At 41.6% G+C, this 22,148-nt stretch overlaps 1 protein-coding gene across 15 annotated transcripts in view; it reads left to right on the top strand.

The window, feature by feature from the left end:
- LOC120387349 (protein yippee-like 2) overlaps window positions 1–22,148 on the top strand; it is a 103,421-nt gene that overhangs the window by 41,068 nt on the left and 40,205 nt on the right. For 4 of the 15 annotated variants that reach the window (XR_005590126.1, XM_039507984.1, XM_039507985.1 and 1 more), the window contains exon 11: window positions 3,475–3,524. The exons of 2 other annotated variants lie outside the window; for them this stretch is intronic. Coding sequence is in view for 4 of the 13 variants with exons in the window: in XM_039507984.1 (XP_039363918.1) it covers window positions 3,475–3,524 (50 nt within the window). In the remaining 9 variants the exon portion in view is untranslated. Of the gene's footprint in view, window positions 1–3,225; window positions 3,285–3,474; window positions 3,525–5,534; window positions 5,692–5,936; window positions 6,004–8,093; window positions 8,220–8,274; window positions 8,407–15,341; window positions 15,495–22,148 lie in introns of those variants that run through there. 9 more of the 15 variants (XR_005590133.1, XM_039507989.1, XR_005590127.1 and 6 more) reach the window with 8 other exon arrangements.

The following is a 22,148-nucleotide window of genomic DNA, read 5'->3' as shown; positions in this document are numbered from 1 at the left end:
TTCCACTGAAATAAGCGTGTCAGCACAAAGGGATTGCACTAATTGAACTACATTGGTTTCTAAAAAGATGTAGTTAAATTGGACAATAGTCTCATGTAGACAAGGAAGCCTCATAACCCTCCTTTGAGAGAGGCGTTCTCTTTTTGCAGATAGGAAAACTGAGACAAGAAGGGTTAAGCCTAAAACCGCAGAGCAAACTGGTATCTGAGTCAGAATTAATCCTTGGGGGTTTCTGGCTTCCAGACCAGTGCTCAGTCCACTGTACCACATTGTTTTGAGACATGGTTCTCTATATTGTTGTGGAAAAGTGAACTGGTTTGTATTCTACAGAATGGAAAAGGTAGCGGGACAAAGTCTTCGAACAGCCTACCCTCCCAAAAAAGTCAATACTCTCTGTTCTGTACTTGAAAAAATCAACCTGTTTACAAAGCTTCAATGAAACTCAAACGCTTTCACTGATCTTTGAGGAACTGGTTCTCAGAACCAGTTTAGGGCATCTGCACACTCAAGTGCTGATATGGTGAATGGGATACAAGACTCTCCATCTTATCCTCCCCAGTAGGGTTCATACATGGTTCTGTGATATGACTGTAGCCTGCTTTAAAAGCTGTAAACAGTACTATTGTTGGATTCTTTAAAAAAGGAGTTAGCTTTATATTAAAAACAAATATGGATATGGAATAAGATGTTGCATTCTACTAACATCTCAAGGGCCACAGAACTCTAGGTAAGTAGAGAATGAATTTGTGTACATAGGCCACATTTTAATGTTAACTATAGGGTACAAAATGTTTGATATTGTTAATACAACTTACTAAGATGAGGGAAAGGGGAAGGAGAATATAGCCCCTTAATTGGCCAGCAGTGTTCAAATAAAAAAACAACTGATAGATGAAAAAATCTCACATCTTTTTTAAATGTGGGAAGAGAGAGACTAACATTCAAGGAGGGATAGTTAGCTATCCTAGGGGCCCCTCATAATAAAGTAGGAAATTGCCTACCAACCTAAGACGTGACATTGACATCTGACAAAAGGTGGTTGATGCATGAGCGTAGATGAGGCTCGATGAATAGACACCTCTAATATAACAGGGGCCTACACTATAGAGAGCTTTAAGAACCAGCAAATGGCAGTGTAACATCAACCCACCACTGTATTGACAGAAAAGAGCAAAAGGCAGGTACATAATCTCAGTTGCTCAAATACACTAGCAAATATACTGCATTCCAAACAAGTTATGAGTGATTGAGAAATCCTATTAAGAGGGAATTACAATGGCCAGCTTTGTGGTCCCAAGAGGATGTTTTACCGCTACAAGGTCCCGAAAGGATCACTAAAGGAGCAATTTGTGTGAATTGTGCACCTGAAAAAATATATGAACAACCTGCAACACATAGAGACTTTTTACCTCTAGTGCAATTGAAGCTCTACAGTGATAAGCAGTCATCTTTTTTTTTTTAACTAGAAACTCCACACTGGGTGGACTTTAGCCACTACACGCATTAATGGGTGGGACTGAGACAGTCTGTAAGTAACTAAGTCATATTCCATTGACTTGACACACATACAGTCCCTTCTTTAAGAGGATGTACATCTTACCTGTAGTCATGTAGGCTCAATATTTGTGTTACTTTTCTGTACATCCAATGGCAGCAAACTGCAAACGGAAAATGTGTGCAATACAGCCTGCATTAACTGTTGCCCTGTCTGACTATTTTACGGATGGAGAAAGTGAGTGCTTTGCCCAGGGTGCTAATGAGTCAGTAGCACAGCTGAACTTTAATATATATTGCCTGAGTATTTTATAGTAAAATTATATTAAAATTACAATCCCAAATCACTGAGTAACACATGTAATATTTAGGATTTTGGACCATTACTCTAGCGTTTTTAAGGTAAAAGCCAGGAGTCCTGAATGCCAGCTCTAACCATTGGACCCAGCATCCTAGTTGATCCTGTAAGAAGACTGTGTTCTATCAGAGACATCTTAAGTTAATTTAAATACATTCATCTCCAATATGCAAACACCCCAGTAATTTATTTTACATTTTAAAAATCTGGTACACTTGTGCATTTGATTAGCTGTATGTGAATAATTTTTCTGAACTGCTTTAGGGCTGATCTACAAACAGGTTTTTTTTGCAACACTATAGATTTTGTTTCACTGATGCAACCAAAATAGATCTAGCTACACTGGTGATCATCCCTAACGTAATTGCACTTAAACTATTTAAACTTAATTTGGTAACTTAATGAGTTAAACTACATCAGTGTAAACTCTTTTTTTAAAACCTGTCTAAGTACATCTACATTAAGGTGTAACTAAACTATTTTTAACTAGATTTAAGTGAAAGAGGCAAGTTTTCTAATTTAGATAACCACCAATATCCGAAAGTAAGGCTTATCGTTTTGTAGCCTAGAACTACCTGGGCATCACCAGCCTGTACTATCTGCTAATAGGAGGGAAAACATGTTGTCCTAATCAAACAGCTGCAGACTTCCCTGGTTTTATTCTCATTTTATTAAAATAAAGAAACCTGAGATCCATTGAAGGAATGGATGACTATTAGACTACAACATGTTCTGTCAAGAAATATATGAATGGCATTTTGATTAGATATAGCTCAATAATGCATGTTTTGGCTGTCACTGCATTATACCAGAAATACGTTCTGCTAGCAGTCTGCTCCCAAGTGGAGCCTGGGTTTTTATCTACTTGTCCTTGCCCAACTTGCCACAAGAGGTCACCAGAACCCTTTTACTGTTTTCGTGCATCTTTTAAGTATAGCTCCAGGCTTCCCCAGCATGTGAGCTGATTCTGGGGAGATGATGCAGAAACTGCAATGCAGGGATAGAAGATGTTCCTCCAAGTTTCAGATCCTGAGCTTTATGCTTTGCCAACTTTCCATGGCCACTTAAGCTGGATGGTGGTTTTAATGTGATTGACCACAGTTGTTCTAGTTCTTAATTGTAAAAGGCAGAATACTGCTACACAAAATAAGAAGTAAAACGCTTAAAGGGGAAACCATGGAGGTTCTTAGTATCAAACAATCAGATAACTTCCCATTCTTCTAAAAGTTTTAAATTATGTTGTGGAACCAAAAATGGTGATGCTATGACTGGGAAGGAGGAGGGGAGGGGGACTTACAATCATTATTATTAACTTATAAAGCACCTTTCATTTGATTATCTTAATGTGATTTTAAAAAGGTTGTGCCTTTCAGTGCCTCTGAGAAAGATGGTATCATCCACACTTTTTACAGATGAGGAAACTGAAGCAAAGGTCAGTTAAATGACTTGCCTCCATTGTCACATTACAAATCAGTTACAAATACAATCCAGGAGTCCTGAGAAACTGGGATGTTAAGCAGTTCTCTAGGCAAAGTCCTGCTTTTAATTCTAATGCATCATTAAGAAATTCAGAAACAATAAGGTTTCCCACAATAGTTTCCTTTTCCCTTCTGTCTCTGCAGCAACAGTGAAGTGGGAAAGATTATCCTCAGAATCTCCTTTGCTGATATCAGTAAGTGATGCTTTGTCAACAAGGAAAGCTTTTTAGTCTACATTGAAATTGACATTAGGCACTGGCTATATCAATTTCAGATTCTCTCAGAAAAGAGAGGAAAAGAAAACTGATGTTTGCCACATTTTCAGGCTCCTAAGAGAGAATCCCCAAATAATGGGCCATTAAGTATTGTTAAGCTGTCTCAAACTGAAAGAGACACTGTCAGGTAGGTAAGACCCAAAATTCTGGTTTTCTTTAAAGAAAATAAATTTCCCACAACCTATCAGTGGGAATGTATTCATTACATTTAAAAATAATCAGTAAAAATGTTTTGCTTGGTTTGCAACCCAAGCTTTGTAGCACAGACCCAGAATTGAAAGTGACTAAAACAAAATGAACCTTATTGGTCAATTTTAATTGTCCAAGATGGGTGAAATTCCAAAAGTAGAACAGCATTAATGATAAAAATTAAATGACATTTTACAAATTTTTCAGTTTAAATAATCACAGCTGGTGGCAGGTCACCCAGAGAAGCAATTTTGTGTTTTGAATATATGGGGACCAGCTCTTCCTTTACTTTAAACTCTGTGCATTAAACCCATTGATTTTAATGGCACTGTTCTGGATTCACACCAGTGTAATTCATATTAACCACTGTTCCAGCCCCACCTTTGTTACAACACTGAGCTTCTCAAGATACACCTTTCTTATTCTTTTTGCCCTACTGACAAACATATTTTCTGAGGCACAGATTCCATCAATTCTGGTGTGCAACTTGCTGACACCTTAAATAAAAAAAAAATCTAATATGAGGGCCTCGGTTACAAACCAGCCTCTTTTTAATGATGTGTCAATTTAAATTGTCTTTGGCAATTTCAACTCTGAATGTTTTGTAGCATTGGTGATTTAAAATTCAGACAGATGCTTTTACTATTTCCTGCACATTAGCACTGGCTAGCTCTGTTGTCACTTGTGGTGCACTTAACACTAATCTGTTTACAGTAAATTGCACTGAAAGTCAGATATTTTGTGTTTTTGTCTCTTGCTGCTGAATTTTAAGATGTCAAAAGTTACTACTACTTTTTTTTTGTTAAAGTCAGCTTTTCCCTAAGGAGAGTCACTCTCATGGCAGACCAGGCACAGGCCTGCCTTAGAACCTAACATGACTGTCTCTTTTTATCTGCAATATGTGGTTTTATTGCAAGTGTGTCAGAATAAGTCACTGCTATCAAGTATAAGATTTGCATCTTGTTATTAATTTATTTGTTTAACAAACAGGATATTTAAATCATACTTTGTAGCAATAGCCACAACCTAGAGAAATGCCTTCTTGAGAAATTCATGTTACAGAATCCCTCTGTTAGCTAGCACAATAACCCTCTTTCACAGTGGTGTTGGGGGGGGGTGTTAATATTTCACTGTTGTGAAATGTGACTGTCTGAGAACAACCCAAGGTAACTTTAATAACTCTAACCAAGAGGAGTACAGTATGCAAACTAACTTAGTTATTTCCTTTATAGTTTCTGTTATTTAACCTGTATTATCCTCTGTGGAGCTAATGCATGGAATAAAGGATCATATATGTCAAGGCTAATATCAGATGGTTGTTTCAATGCTACTGGGAGTCCAAGCCGTGGAATCACCTGAAATATTTTTATGAACTGTCTAAGACAATAGTACAGAATATATCTGTAAAGTGATAAGCACTAAATTAAACCTAAAGAAAAATACATTCCAATTTAATACATCTACTTTGTAACTTGATCCATTTGCTGTATAAGAAAAGGGCTCATAGTACACTGTCAGTGTTGTATCCAGTGCTGTGTCTTCTTCTGTCGGCATTCCGAAAGGGTCCTATCCATAAGGTTTCTTTAACGGAAGTTACATGAAAAATATGTGGTGCAGGAAGCATTATTCTGATGACACAACTTGTTTTTAAGTTATAGATAGGTCTTACCTTTCTAACTCATAACAATGCTTTGCATGGATTTTATTTAATTTTTGCCCTGGCACTTTTTTCTGGTTTAGACACTCATGGATTTCTATAAAAAAACAAACAGACCTCTCCCCCAGGGACATACCATCTTGTGCTGTGATCTTGCAAGATCTCAAGCAAAGCCAGATTGGGCCTGGTCAGTACTTGGGAGCAAGATTGCCAAGGAACACCTTCAGGAAATGATTGGTGGTAAGTAGGAGCAATGTGCGACTGGAGATTGTCTTTCAGATTAAATGTAAACCCAAAATCCTGACTGTAGATGGTAATTTACAATCCAATGGCACTTTTCATAGAAGTTGAGTTGTTAACTGGTGTCCTTGACAAACTTCACCTTAGATAAATATATTGTCTACTCAAATTCCCTCTGTAATTTTAAATGTCCCTTTCACTTCCTGCCTTAAATTATGTTGTTGTGTTGCTTTGTGTCTATTTAGGCAGCTGCTCCATTTAACCTCAGAGGTGAAGGTTAAAGTGAACTTGGTGTAAAGTACTTCTATAAACGTAAGATCATTATTACTGATGTTGACTAATTGCTTCAGTATTTAAAAACTGAATATTGTATACTAGAAAGAGACTCTTTATAACCATCCATTGTAGTAATTCTTCAGGGTTTGACTGTAAATCCTTTGCAGAGCCCTAGATTTTCAAAAGTGATCAGTGATTTTGGGTGCCTCAATTTTGGGAGATCCAAATTGAGGGATCTTAAAGGGGCCTGATTTTCAGAAAGTGCTGATTTCCTGCTTTCTGGAAAATCAGAAACCTTTAAGTTGTTTCAAGTTTAGCAGTCAAAAATTGTGGCAGACAAAATCCCTATTGAAATCCTGGCCATAATTTTTTTGGGATAGGTTTTTTAAAAGAGACTGAGAGAGTTAGGTGCCCAAATCCCATTGAAATTCAAGGGAAAACACTGAATGCCACATCCTAGTCAGCATTGATGTGTATATACTGTGTACCTATGCTGTCTTCATCTGCATATACACAACATATTTAATCCTTTGTCACTGCTACCAGTTATTGTTGTCTCCAAAATATTATGGAGATGATGAACAATAGACAATGTAGTTACTAAGGTACTCTGTAGTGATCAGTCTTACCTGTAATAATACACTAGAAAGTTTCACCCCTTAACTTTCCCAACCTTTAGTACTTTCAGAAAATAAATCTCATAAAATCTTTGGTGAGACCAGGCACCCAGGACAAGGGACTTGCTTCTCCAGCTTGGAAAGTAGAGTAAAGATGTCCCAAAAATGCAAGCAAGCTTCACACTGGATATCGAGAGAGATTTTAATAAAAAGTCCACGTACGCCTGAATTTCTAATATAAATTAAAAAGATCATACATTTAAAAATTGACTAGCATCATTTTGCTGTGGAACTGCTACCCATGTTTTTCCTATTTAGGTTGAAAAGTTGGAGGAAACTTTCTAACCATAAGGGAGATTAGCTGGTGGAATAGTTTCTCCCAGGGAACTGCTGGATGCCTTATCCCTTGGGTTACGAGAGTATGACTATGTGGCTAAAATTTAGGTTTGGGAACCTTGCTTCCTGGCTCTGGAATACATTTGCTGTGTGACTTACATTCTCAATGCTTCTGTTTCCCCATCTATGTAATGGGGATAATTATGTTTAGCCATCTTTGGAAAGTGCTTAGCATTTATATGGCACTTTTCATCCACAACTGCAAGTTGTTGTTGTTGTTGTTGTTGTATGACTGGTAAAGGGTCTTTTGAGACTCTCTGAGGGAAGGTGCAATAGCAGTGCAAAGGATGGTTATTAAAACTAGTTTGAATAAAAACCTGGTACGTATGCTTTAGAGAACAGCCTGATGGTGATGCACTGAAACTTCCAGTTTGCAGGGTGGCATAACCCTAGATGAAAGGAGATTGCTCCATACAGCTTGGCATCAATCTACCACCCACTCAAGAATTAGACAATAGTGCCAAATAGACATGGATGATTACACCGTATGAAACGTAGTCCTTAGCAGGTTCTTCATGGCATCTCTACCAGAGAGAGGTCCCTCGCTCTGTCCCTTATGTTCCGTTGTTCTTCTCATGGGCCTGCCTACCTTAACAATGTCCCCAAGGAACTCTGGTGCTGAGCAAGCTGCTCTTCTAAACCTGCTGGCAGATCCTTTCCGGTCCCTAGTCCTATAGCTTCGGTTGGGAGGAAGAGGGGCAGTGCGTTATTTCCTTGTCTCAGAGGTGATTACCTCTGCTGTCCCTTGGGTGCTCAGATGCACCGTGCAAGCAGCTGCCCCTTGCAAAATGATGCTGCTGCTCCTGCAGCCCTATAGCTTTAAGAGAAAACGCAGCTGTTTGTTATCCTCCCTCCCAGATCCCATGCTGGCAGGGCCAGCGTCTTTCCCATTGGCTGTCTGCTCTCCAGCTGTTGTCTGCTCCCTGCAACCTACTACTCCAGGACGGTGCGGGGGCGGGGAGATGGGCCTGGCCCTGCTGCTTGATTGGTCTCCCAAAAACGGGTTGGGCTTGGCCCTAACCAACCGTCTGGATGTTGCTATGTGCTCGCTGGTAAGCATAGGCACAGCCAGATAGCAGTCAGAGCTAGCAGGCTCGACTGCGCAGCTATAAGGGGGCGGGAGCCTGCGGGAAGGGGGAGGGAGCTGCCGAGCTGCCTGGAGAGGAGGATCCTGGTCCGCTCCAGCCGCCGCGCTCCGTCTGCACTGGGGACGCTCAGAGGGCTGCTGCGGTGGGGCTGGTAAGGGTCTGGGGGCGCGGGGGGGAGCGCAGCAGGGTTCTGCGTCAGAGACAGGGGGAGTAGGAAGGCTGCGGGAGGGGGCGGAAGCGGCGCAGGGGCACTGAGGCAGCGAACTGCTGCGGACGCTGTGAAAATCTGTCACCCAACCACAGAAACCTGCGCAACAAAAATACGGGCTCCCCGGACGGTGTGTATGGGGGGGATGTCGGGGCAAGGGGCGCCCTCTGCCCAAGGCCAGGTCTGTGCCCAGAGGCCGAGGCAGCTTAGGCGCGGGGAGGGAGGGTTGTGACAAACCCAGCTGCTGCGACTGGAGAATGTAGCATTGGGTCCTCTCCCTTCACTTTAATCAGATGCTCTTTGTCCCCTGGAATGAGGGGCTCCAGGTAAAAGCATCTCTGTAGGCGCGTATTGCACTGATTTTGGGGGGATGGTGGTGGTGAAGGAGGGAGACGTCTTGCATCCGTTCAGAATTCACCCCCTCTTTGTAATTTGGAGGAGAGGTAGCCCTCTATCTACATCCTTCTTTCTCAAGGGATCCCAGATTTGGAAACTGCACCTTCTCCATTCTGAGCCACCCTCTCACAAGTGCTCCTACTAAACACCCTCTGCCTGCTGCATTTCGCTGGGGGGGTTGATGTCAGGCAATCCAGGCTCTGCAAAGCAGGGGCCCCTGGAGTGATTGGGGATGTGAAGATAACAGGTATGAGAGCTTGAAAGGGGCAGAAAGTGCACAAATTAGCTTGCCTGTTTAAAACGCTGTTACGGTGGGGGTGTCTTCGCCTTTTCCTTCTGCTAATGATTTAATTTTGGGGAAATCCACGTGTCTGAATCTGATGCGGTTACAGGCGTTGCTGTTGTGTATATGTGGAGGTCAGAGACTGATGATAGGTTGATATAAGTACTTAGGTGGGGAAAGTAGTTCTGAATTAAGCTGATGGCTGTAGCAATTGAATGCATAGCACAAGGCTGGGGAATCTGAAATCCTGAAGCTCATTCAAGCTAAGCCTGAAATGGAGAAATGGTTTTTTGTTGTTGTTTTGTTTTTTTTGCCGGGGGAGGTAAGGGACATGATTCCAGAGATAGTAGCTCCTCTTCAGAGGGTTCTAGACTAGGGCTATCCACCCTGCATGGCTGCCAGGACAGCCAAGAGGGTGAGCTGCTGACCAGCTCTAACTGCCATGTGACTGGGTCTATTTACTAACACTGCCAGTGGGCCCCTGGAGACTGGGCCTTTCCCAGCTCAGGCTGGGGGCAGCGGTTCTGTCTGCTTTGGAGGAGATGAAATCACTGCCTTGTTTGTGGTGCAAAGGAGAAATCATGAGGCAGGAGGAACAGCACGGGGAGAGGGGACTGTCATCTCCACACATGCAGTTTTGTGCACTGGGGAGGTAGGTCTCTATGGCTTGCTGCACAGCATCTCCTAAAACCAACACCCTCAGGTAACGGGGATCAATGGCACAGTCCCTGCCACAGATATCACCCTGTTGAGGTGTGGAGCAGATTTCCCCCATGCCCCAAAGTGTCTTGATGGGGGTCCTGGGGCATGATGCATCAGAGCTAGGGCTCCCCTGCCATGTGGTGCTCTGCACAAGCTTCAGTTTTTGATTCAGCAAGACACAGGGGTTTGAGATGATAGGAGAAGCTGTGGACCAAACTGGGTGTCCATAATACAGTATGGGATTGAAACTGTTGCATTTATGTTTGTTTGGAGCCACAAAGGATTTCAAATGTTCTAGATTAAAAGATGATATTGCAGGACAGAGGTAAGAAAAGCAGATTAGAGCTAAAACCAAAAATCTAGCGTTTGTGTTTGTGTTTGCCCTTTGTCCTCAAGTACAGAAAGCATATTTAGTGTTCCCATCCAGTGGAGAGTAGGTAAATGGGGAGTGGTGGTGGTAATATCACTAGTCTCCTGCTATTGCACTCTTCAGTCATCTGGCAGTTTCTCCAAATGGTAACTTTCTGCCGGTGCATTTTCATGATTATTGTATTTAACATTTATTTTGCAGTTATGCCTATAGGCCTCAAACAGGTTGCATCCTGACTGTGCTAGACACCCTGCAAACAGTAGATACCAAGGAACTAATGATCTGAAAGAGGCTTCCACTTATAAGGGGTGTCTTAATTTCCCATGCATAACAGAAGACCTCTATTTACTTGGCATAGGGTTTTACTGGGATTAGCAGGGCCAAGATCTCTGACTTCCTTAATATAAGTGCCTAGCAACCAAGATATTTGGAGGTAAGTGCAGAGGAGGCTCCTTTTCCATTCCCGTTGGATTAGCTAAAGCATTCCTGTCCCAACAGACAGACCAATAAAGCAGACCTCTAAGTAGTTGGGAAGACCAGGTTAAGCTCTGGGGACACCAGGCAGGAAGTAAAGGTAAAATGTTTCACTTTTCTCCCTCAAGAAAAATGTCTTGGACACTAGAGTGTGATTCTGTACTATTTTTGGTTTGTTAGGGCTCACTTCCAAGGGCTAGACTTCAACTACAGGGTGTCAAAATCTGAGTAGCAGTGGCAGAACTAGATGTGTAGTTGAATTGCCTCTTGGATGCTTTGGGTCTACAGTTTTGTGTCATGGAGTTTCGTGTGTGTGGGTGGGTGGGGTGGGAATAAGGGGGACAACTCAGATGGTGGGTCTCTTGTTGACAAAGGCAGCATCACTATCTGGAAACCTACATTCTCTCAAAGGTGTTGCATCTCACTGAATAACTGAGTACATGGTACTAAAAGTATTTAATTAAGTTCATTTGTCGCACGGATGAAGACCCTGGCAAGCATTTCGGAAAGTGGAGACTATTCCATAGCCCTCTTCTGGTTCTCAACAAGAGTTGGGAAGAGGAAAAAGCCATTCCTCCCTTTCTGTTGCACTGGGCACTGCTTTCCATCATACTCATCGACGCTTCTCCAGTCACAAAGGAAGTGGTAGAAAACCCATCTGCAGTGAAGAGATGGCTGCATTGGACATCAGTCACCATCTAAACCACCCATGTGGCATGGAAGGTGACTACCAGGCCTTGATTACTTGAGCTTAAGCGAGATCTCCATTAGCTGTCAGCAGTGAGGCTCTATAGGCTTTATCTAGGCCAATGAAGTTATGGCTAGGTAGGGTTATGGGCTCACCCATTGCTCAAAAGCAGTATCAAGATGTCCTTTAAATTATTTTCTTCCTCATGTTGGAGGCCTGCAGATTTGTCCCTTCAGATTTCCCCTTTTTCCCCCTTATCATTTTTTCTGAGGCATAATCACAAAAGATCCCACAATCCAAAGGCTCAGGGTAAAAGTTACCTCTTCCTTCCAAAATCCTCTCTTCTGCCAAAGCTGTTCTTTGGCTCAAGTTGAAGAGACTGGAGCACAAAGATGAGATTCTTCTGGCTCTCTTGCATTCATAAGGCCTTTTCACCTCTTTGGGCCAGAGCCTCAGCTGGTGTAAATCCACATGTCTCCATTGACTTCAGTGGAGCTACGATGACTTTTTCACCCGTTGAGGGTCTGGCACCCTCTCTGTCTCACTAGTGGAATTAAAACTGCAGTCTGCTCTCCTGGGATGGAGAGAATAGAGATGTTTCTCTGGTGAACTGCTAGATATGACATCTGGGTCTGAAGACAGCTGATGTCCTGGTCCTAGGTCATGCTTACCATTGCACCCCTCAGTCCCTGCCCTTGTTCATCATGGGATGAGCGAGTCTGGTAACTTTCTTCTTCTCTCTCTGCAGTGTCTTGCTTGCCTTTGTGTTCCACACTTGCTGGAGCATGACTCATAGGCCACGATATCTGCCTCACAATATATCTACCTTCCTAGTCCAGGCTTGTTGCTTTGAGACTGTTCACCCAGTGTCAATATCAGTCAGTCTAGTTTGAGAGCTTTTTCACTTGTTGGCACTATATATAGGCTTCTTCCTGAAACTGGGGGTGACTTCACTTCAGGAAGTTCAAGTGTCACCAGACTGGCCATGCCACTTACAGCTGCAGGAAATACCATAATTAATAATACTTAGCCCTCCCACATATTGCACACAACAATCCTGAGGCACTTCACAAACATTAATTATGTCTTATTGCACTACTGTGATGTAGGTAAATAATATTATCCCCATTGACTCATGAATAAACTAATGCACAGAGCAATGATTTGTCCAAAGCCATGCAGCAAAAGTCATTGGTATATATGGGTATGGAACCCAGGAGTCCTGGCCTCCAGTCTCCTTTTGTAACTGAACTACACTCTGTCCCAGTGGTGGTCTTTGTATAAAATGTCCAGTTTTATGATAGCAGCACTTGGAGAGGCAGGTCAGCAAAGCTTCCCAAAAATATGTGCAGTTTTTTGATTCTCTTGTGCTGCAATATTAATTCTATAGGTCTAGCTATTCCTGTCAAACCAAACAGAGATTATTGAAAATACAGAAGCTAAGGATGTCTGCTTTTGCCCTTCAAAGAAGTTTTTACCAGCTGTATACAGTAGGGATAATAATTCTTATTTACGTCAGAGGGGTGTTTGTGAGTCTTAATCTATTAATGCTCTTCAGTTAAAGGATTTCTCTAGACGTGGAAAAGTATACATGCTGTTGGATTGTTATGCTGGTATTCAAACAGTTCCTTAATGTGAACACTCCCTTTGTCTTAATGACAAGTTTTTTTTTCTCTCAGCGATCGCCTGAGTACAGTTTTCAGCAAACATTTTATCTTATTAAAGGTGCAGTTTACAAAACATTAACAGTTCAGAGATCAGTGAGATCAGTTCAGTAAGCTTTTACTAAATGTAAGATTGACTAGTTTGTCCTGGTAATGTCCAAATATTCCAATTTAGGAGGCAGATGACTTACTAGATAGGATAATGCGGTTTCTTGAAGTGCTATAGTATGCCAACAAAAATAATTAACATAATCAAGGCTCTATATCAATGTGCAAATTGCTCTGTTAAAATAAATGCACATTTGAGTGAATAGTTTAGTTTAACATAGATACTACACCTCTATCTCGATATAACGCAACCCGATATAACGCGGTAAAGTGGTGCTCCAGGGGGGTGGGGCTGCCCACTCTGGCGGATCAAAGCAAGTTTGATATAACGCAGTTTCATCTATAACATAAGATTTTTTGGCTCCGGAGGACAGCATTGTATTAGGGTAGAGGTGTAGTATCAAACAAGGATGCATTGTCACCTCTCCTGTTTGATATTGCCATTAATTCATTATGAGAGAAAAGTGTAGATGGATACAAAACAGGCATTGTATGTCTTAACAACAGTACTCAACAAGATGTAGATTTTGTTGATGTAGCTCTTCTAAGCAACAGCTCAACAAACATGCAAGCAAAGACCAAAAGACTGTCCACCATTGTTTAAAAAAATAAAGACAGGATGAATAATTAGTTATGAAAAAAACTGAGAACTCCAGCAACTCCCAACTCAAGCTTTATGTAAGAAGGCATACAAGAGCTGAGTCAATTCACATAGTTTGGCAGCAACATGCAAGCCAATGGGATATTCAGAAGAAAATAATCTCAAGAATTGGCAAAGTGGCAGCTTAAACAAGATTTGATCATCAAAAAATCTACAGTTCAAAGACCAAACTACCAATCTTCAACTCAAATGTTATTTCTACCATAATCTATGGATGTGAAAGCTGGAAATCCAGCAAAGGTACAGATGGACATCTAAATGTCTTTGAAAGCAAATGCCTCAGGAAAATACTAGATATTCAGTGGAATGAATTTTTAATAAATGTTGAGATTCATCAGAGTGTTCAACAACTTCTTATCTCTAAAGTTATCGAGAAAAGAAGATGGAACTATCTGGGATGTGTTAAGAATGAAGCCACAGTATCTGCCATGGCAGGCAATCCATTGGGTAGCAAAAGGGGATGATCAAAAGGGGATGATCAACACAATCTCTCCATCAAACAGTACTTTGAGAGGAAAAACTTATGGGACTGCAAAGAGTGGTCCAGGATAGACAGGGATAGTGGAGCCGCATTTATGCCCTAAACAAAATTTGTTGCCGTGGGAAGGATTCACATTCAGATAACAGAATAATGTAAGGAACACAGAAGCACCATAATAGGGTAAGACTATTTGAAATGTGAGCATATTTCACTATTAAAGGGAAAGAAAAATTGTGGCTACAAATAAAAAATGTTTCTATGTCTGCAGTAAATGGTCAGTTGTATTGAATGGGAAGAACTCTTCCTTGGTGTCCTTAATTTCAAGTCATAACCTAGATTGTAAGATCATTCAGGCAGGGCCTGTGCTTTTGTTCACTGTTTCAAATGCCATTTACACCCTATGATGCTACATAATTTTAAATAATAACTTGAGAATGTTACCATGTCCTGATACTGTGACTCCTATTTAATTACAGGTTTGACATGTAGTTTACCTCATATAGGAATATAGCTGAGGGATGAGGAATTGCATCTTACTACTATACCTTTTGGGTGATTGCTTACTATTCTCACTTTAGTCTACTGAAGTTTTGTTAAGTTTAGCCAGTTCAGGTTAAGGGCTAGCATCACATTACACAAATTGTTAGGCTGTAAGTAAGTGTGTGTGTGTGTATTAGTTCTTCCTGCAGTTCTTATTTATTTATAGCCCAAGCAGGTTTTGCTGGTAGGAGCAAAAGCAAATGATTTGTTTCAAATCCCTTCTCCCTACCAGCCATGCACCTTCTCTACATGTTCAGTTTTCTCCTGCAGTTTGGCAATCCACACTGTTGTCTGTCTTAACTGGTTATTGAATTCTAGGCTCAGCTGTAATGAAATTGACATGAAAAGCAAAGGTGGGCACCCTGCAGCTACAATGCTTGCTCTCCCTGCCATACGTTAGCAGTAGCACTGACTTCTTTACATTGCAAGGTTGCTGGTGTCTGACAGCTCCTCAAAGACTGAAAAGAAGAGATTTAGCTGTTCATTGGCCTTTCGGTAAAGGGATGGGTCTTGCAACCTTTATTCGCATGAGTAAGGCTGCAGAATTAGGCGCCAGGAAGGCAACTAGGTTCTAGGCCAGTCTTGTAAGATGACATTGAAAACAGAAGTCATGTGTCCTTTGTATTGAGCTCAACTTGCAAAAGGGGAGTTGAACATAACCAAAGTAACTGTTTGTTTTTTGTTTTTTTTCAATTCAGTGGCCATGTGAAAATCAAACTGGATATTTTTTAAACAGTGCATGAGTTCTAGAATACAGAGAGGCAGGGAAGGATGGGCTTGTGATTAAGGCACTGGACTGGGAGATGGGGGTTCAGCTGCTGCTCTTCTGCAGACTTCCTGTGTGATGGAGGGTAAGTCACTTTATGTCTCTGTGCCTTAGGTTCCTCATATATAAAATGAGGGATAGCACTGTCACATAAAAATGTTTTGAAGATACAATAATGTTTGTGAGGCATTAAGGTGCTACACTGATCAGAGGCCATATAAGCACCTAGTTTTTTAAATTAAGATGTTACCTCAAAATTTGGTTGCTAATTGATGGAAGAACACTTAAGTAGGTTAGGCCTAAAATATAGATCTTGTTAAATATCTGTACAAAGCCACATATATAAAAAATACACACACACACTGAATAATGTATACATCCATAGAGGGATAATTAATAATTTACTAAAACTATTAATCATTTTATCAGTTGTTATAGAATCCAAAGGTTTGTTATAACCATCTGTAACACCTGCTCAAGGGGCTTTAAAATTTAACCAAAAATTACACCACCTTCTCATGTCTGTAACATGTATATTAATTCTTTATAACTACTTATAAATGTTCCCTCAATATAAATTATGAATTGAATTGAATTGAAATATTTTTTTATGTAGAGAATGCCTAAACCCCAACCCAAACGTTGTGCTAATGCTTGAGAATCTGAAAGTGAAATGGAGTTGAAATTGTCTATAAACAAAAGGGAAATTGGCTAATCTGTTATCTTCCAAGTTGGTTGAAATGTGTAAAGTAAAGCAACTACATACATTGATGGAAAAATAAATTAGATTTGTATCTAAATTATTTGTTTCAACAATCTAAGGCGTTAATAACTGAAGTAACAACTATAAAAACAAAACAATGTTTCTAATGTCAGTATCCCTTTAAATGCCCATCTCAGGTTTTAAATACAGCTTCTAAACTGTCTTCACAGAAATCTTCTCCTTAGAGAGGATCTGAATGGTTGGAGCATGCGCTGAATCTTGTTTTGATGGGAAGACTTGTAATACATCACAGACTGGCATACTGCTGTGTAAAAGATACTTTAAAACATGATTTAGGTGCTGCTTTTCTGGATAATCTGGCTATGGTATATGGAGTGTGGCAGGTGCAGCACACTTGGCATTTTGCCTTTCCCTGATTCACTAGTCTTTAGCTGTTGCTTTCCAAAGCCTTTTATAGTACCATCTAGTGGTTACTGAGCAAAGCTTGTAATTTCTGTAAATAATCGTGCATTTATATGGCACTTTTGATCAGGGGATCTTGAAGAAGTTTACTGGGGGGCGGGGGGTAATATTCCCCATTATACAGATGGGAGAACTGAGGCCGGGAGAAGTGAAATGGCTTGGTAAGGTGAATCCAGAGAACTAAATCAGATGCAGTTTGTCTCAAGCAGGAGAGGGGCGGATGCTTATCTGCTGCATGTTTTGACTTTATCATTTGTGTTGAGGTTGTGCCCTTGGAGCTGAGGAGAGGGAGATGAACAGAAGAAAATGCAAACTACCCTTGCTGCCAGTCTGTCATGATTTCCATGTTAGTGTTTCCCTGTCTCTTTGGGCCAGAAGGCCCAGGAGTGCCATATGGAGCTCACACGCTGCCCCTAAGGAAGTGCATGTCCGCCTCACATAGCAGTGATTACTCTGTTTGATTAAGAAACACTATTGACAGGCTGCATGGAATGTCCCATCACCTGGTGTTTAACTGGAATCTTGGTGGATGCATTTCAGAACTATGAGGGTGAAGGAATTAAAGGGTTTGTTGTCTCTGCCTCGATCCTCTTTAAACCCCTTTTCTGGATTCCCCTGGCTGTTCCTGTCTGAATTTGAGCTAATTACCCTTGATTTCAGAGCCTCCCACAACTTAACTCTTATCCTCATCTCTTCAAGCATGAGAGCCCATTCAAGTTCTGTCTGACACTACAGAATCTTCTTTCCCCCAGGATTTCTGGTTGCCAGTGCTACATCAATAGGATAGACTATCCTTGGCTGACTGTTTCTAGCAAGTGGTCAGACTGAGAAGGGTCGGGGGAAACAGGAACAGATGGTGATAGTCTAAGGTTCCACCCAAAAACTAAGAGATTGCAGAATTAAACACCATTTGCAGCAGATTGTGCAGATCTTCATAGGAGCATCCCTCCTCTTTCTTGCATATTTGGATCAGCAGTGAAATAAAAAGGTTGACATTAAACTGATCATTATTAGAATTCATATTAGGGGCAGTTCACCCCTCTTAGAACTATTGTGTCAGTCATCTGCAGACTCAAGCAGATGTGTCCAGTTTAAATCTGGTTCATATTTTGAAGGTTTTCTTTGCATCCATAAGACTTAAAACCTTAATTTTTTTAAATAAAGATAGTTTTATCTGGAGGCTGCCATCAGTTCATAGATTTTGAGATTCAGTCCCATTTTGACCCATGATTTGGGTAGAATCTAAGATTACAACTTTCATAGGAATACCATAAAATGTGAATGTCTGGCATTGTTATAGGTTCATGTTAAATCAGAAGAGTATAGCTGTGCATGGGGTGGGTGTTAGTGGCTTACACTAACTCATGTGAAAGCTTTGAAATGGAAGGTGCCAGATAATTTTTTATTACGAGAGTAAACTTAAAACTGACCAATTACCACAGCACTTTCCCAAAAAGGATACAAATCTAGGGTAGGGGCCTATCCTTGACAAAACTGCATGCTTGGGGTGGGGGGGAAGACACCTGACTTAATGCTGGAGATAACGAATCTCCTAACTATCCACCCTCAGAATAAAATGAGACCACAGTGCTGCACAGTTGCATGTACATCCTTCTTTGTCAATGACAGAACTGTCACTGGACAATGTCTTCCATCACAAGTGAGCACTGGAGAAATCTGAATTGCAAGCCTCTTGCTGGCTTGATTCTCATCATGCTACATTGCCTTGATGGGTGAAATAAACCCAAATATTAGAATCAAGTGGGGAAAAACACTCAAGTTGTATGCACAGTGCAGACAGTTTGACGACTGATAGTCATGTATAAGACACCGTCTTTCCAAGAAGCAGTGACTGGCTAGCTGTGATGTAAACAATCATTTGCCACCAAATGGTCTTTGAAGTTCTCTATATTACAGTGGGCTTCAGATTGGGACCCCATTGGGTTAGGTGCTGTACATACACATGGTGAGACATGATCCGGGCTCCAAAGAGCATCTGACTAGACAAGATATGAAAAAAATCGTATTTTTATCCCTGTTTTCCAGGCCCAGGCAGATCAATGACCTGATTCTCTGAACCTGGGTACTGAACATCTTTAGTTCCCACCGAGTTGTGTGGTTGTTTTTTGCAGTGCTGGGTGCTAAGCGCCTTTGATAATCTGTATTAGGTGGCTTGTCCAAGGTCACAAAGAAAGACAATGGCACAGCTGGGAATTGAACCTAGGTTTTCTGTGTCCCAGACCAGTGCGTTCACCAGAAGACATGCTTCCTCTTTTAAGCAGCAGTGTACAAATCAGCACCCAAAATAGCTTCCATCCTGTGGCTACCCAACCTAAAGCTCCATGACAAGTGAATGAGTGACCTCAAGGAGTTGATAGAACCATAAGTGAGAGCCTGGTGGCTACAGTCCATGACCTTGATGAGACAAAGCTCTTCGAAGTTGGATGCCCTGCACTGGAATTACACCCTGGGAGCAGGTACATCAGTATCTCCTCATATTCATGACTGGAGATACCCAAGAAGGGAGTCTCTGGTTTCCAGACAGGTTTTTTAAGTACTCTGTATCCAAGCATTCCCTGTCCTATATTTAACTGATTAGCATTTCTCATCTTCATCCTCTCAAAAAGTTTCCATGCTGTGTTTTCTTTCTGAAAATGAAATGAAAAAGGCCCGACCCCTTAACTACAATGGATATGAGTTTTAAGAAAAAGTAGACTTACTTATATTTTCAGCCATTTTGTGTGGACTGCTTCAGGCAGCAGCATTATCTAGCATGCATCTATAAGGATGCCGGTGCTTGGGATGGACTTAATTGTTGCTTATTTTCCTATCCCAACCATGACTGTATTTCCTTCATGGGTGAGCAGCCTCATGAGAAAAGCTGCCATGGAGGACTGGGTGTGTGTGTGTGTGGAGGTGTGAGTGAATATTTGCCCAAGAAGCTCTTGGATAAACATCAGTCTGATCAGCAAAACACCTGTCATGTTCCTATAGAGAGATGTCATTAACTGATTGATTATTCCTGGAGTATTAGACAGTATGTCCCTAAAAAAGGGACATGTGCCTGTAAAAAAAACAAAAAAAAAATCCCCCACACATGTTCTAGCAATTATCTCATTGATGGTTAGCTGTGGGAAAGGGGTGCTGCAGGATTACACTCCAGGACCCCCGGCACACACTAGGTTTTTTTTTTTTAAAACGTTTTTTCCCTAATTATTTAAATGCCAGGCTCAAACTCCAGCTCCGCTAACTTCAATGGGCCTATCCTAGCAATGAATTTGGCTCTAAGTATTGACTTATTGGAAGGATGTAGACTCCTGTTGCTATGGTCTCAGTCTGGTAGAGTGGACACTGAGGCAGCTGGTGGTGACCATCGTGTGTGCACCTCTCTGTCTGTATTTGTACTTTTATTGTTAAAATAATAAAGGCTTTGTCTTACAAAAAGGTGTTAATGCAATGGAGACCAGCCAATAGCAGAGAGAGCAAATGCCACCAGCATGGAAGATGAGTAATGCTAGATTGTGTGGATGCTAGACAGCATGGCCTAGGATCATGACTTTGTTCTTGTCCTGTATTTGACTGAGTGAGATTGCCACGATGCATTAACTGTATTTGACTCATTACCGCCCAGTTGTGCTTGTCTACTGCAGAAGAAAAGAATGCAAACCCTTGGTGATGGTGGGAGTGGTATATCGAGACCACAGTCTACTATTCCACACATTTTTCAGGTGACATTTTAGCAGGACTTAGGGTATGTCTACATTGCAAAGTAAAACCTGCAGCACTGAGTCTCAGAGCTCGGCCAATTGACTTGGGCTCGTGCGGTTTGGGTTGTGGGCCTAGACACAGCAGTGTAGACAGTTCAACTCAGGTTGGAGCCCAGGCTCCAAGAGCCGCCACTCCCTCGCTAGATTTCAGAGCCCAGGCTCCAGCTTGAACGGAACATGTACACTGCTATTTTTGGCCCCATAAGCCAAAATCAATTGATCTGGGCTCTGAGATGCTGCACCAGGGGTTTTTCTTTGCAATGTAGATGTACTTTGAGGCTCTTAGAACTTTGTGACAGTGCTCTCCTGGGCTAAAAAGACAGACTCTTTTGACTAGCACTTCGCTCCATTTTAATGGTGATAGCACAGGGCCATAAGATGGTAACAGTATTGTATTCTGAACCTTTTTGTGGGTGTAACAATAAATAACATGTATAAAATATACATTTAAAGTTAGTCACACCTACTAGCGTATTCAGGGCTAACTGAGGCTTTTTAAAGCCATTTTACAATCCTAGCAGATGACCAGGATCTTTGCTCGCAAATTGTAAACTTTCTCTCTTATATTCAGCAGAGATAGTGGTCTAGTCATGAGAGCATAGGAATGGAACCAGGGATTTCTGCCCCTTGCTCAGATATTATCTCACTTAAACTCTTTGTTCCTATTTCCCCACCTGTGAAATTGAGACCATACTTATCAGCTTTCACACCATGCCTGAGGTGGGTATGTTACAAACATTAACATGCTTTGACGTGGAAAGGACTGTATAAGTGCCAAGTATTTTTATTCCTTCCCCTCCCCGATTAGACTAACTCCATTTCAGTGTTTCCTCCTCTCATAGGTCATAGCTGCCAAAAGTGCCCTTAGCTGGTCAACCATGGCACTGTTGGTGCTCCCTGCCTCAGTTTCCTTCCCTGAGGTGGGTCCCCTCAGCTCTCCACATACCAGTCTGTGCTGGAGATGTGGTTTAGCCTTCTGGCAAATTGATTTAAAAAACAACAACAAAACAATCCCTTCTGGAGTAGCAGAAGTCAAAACTCTTGTTTTGTTTTTCGTTCTGCCATGGAGGCTTCTCTTCAGCCCACCCTCTGGATCCTGTTCCCAGGGCCTGTTTCTGGGATAGAGCACTTAGCTCCCAGGCTGGTTCTCCTAGAGTACCATGCTCAGGGCCTTCCTTGGGAACCTGCCTGTTCCCCATGGTTCCATTCCCCAAACTGAGCTTTCTCAGCCCTCTTGTAAGGCCCAGGTATCCATTAACTCTCACCTGACCCACTTTAATCCAGCCCCTCGTAGGGTAGGAAGCAACTAATTAATTATGGCACAGGTGTGTCTGGGCCAATCTCCCCTTAAAGGTGTCTGTTGATACCTCCCCATTCTAATTGTGGCTCCTATGTTCCATTGTTCAATGACCTTGGGTAGGAAGAATAGGCAGCTAACAGAGGAGATCACCATGACTGTTTCCTCTAGGTTTTGTCTAGACATTGTTTATGCATCCCTTTTGGTTGAGACACTCCACTGGCTGCTCTTTTTCTGACTAATGGTGCAGTACAGAGCCAGTGCTGCTGTCTTAGGGGTCAGTCAGAAATGAGATCTGAATTGGCTTTAGGGTATGGGAGGGAGAGGGACAAAACAGCCTGTTAGTATATTCCCCACCGTTCCTGCAGAAAAGAAGAGATAAAGTTACACTGTCTCTTTTACATGCATGATTTTGAAAGCAATCGGGATGAGAAGCCAGACACGGCTGCTGAATAAACCTTGGAAATAAGGTAAAGCACTTGCCAGTCT

This window comes from Mauremys reevesii, linkage group 20 (genome assembly GCF_016161935.1).
Source record: "Mauremys reevesii isolate NIE-2019 linkage group 20, ASM1616193v1, whole genome shotgun sequence".
NCBI lineage: Eukaryota > Metazoa > Chordata > Testudines > Geoemydidae > Mauremys > Mauremys reevesii.
Note: the sequence above shows the minus strand (reverse complement) of the source record. Positions and strands in the feature narration are given on the sequence as shown.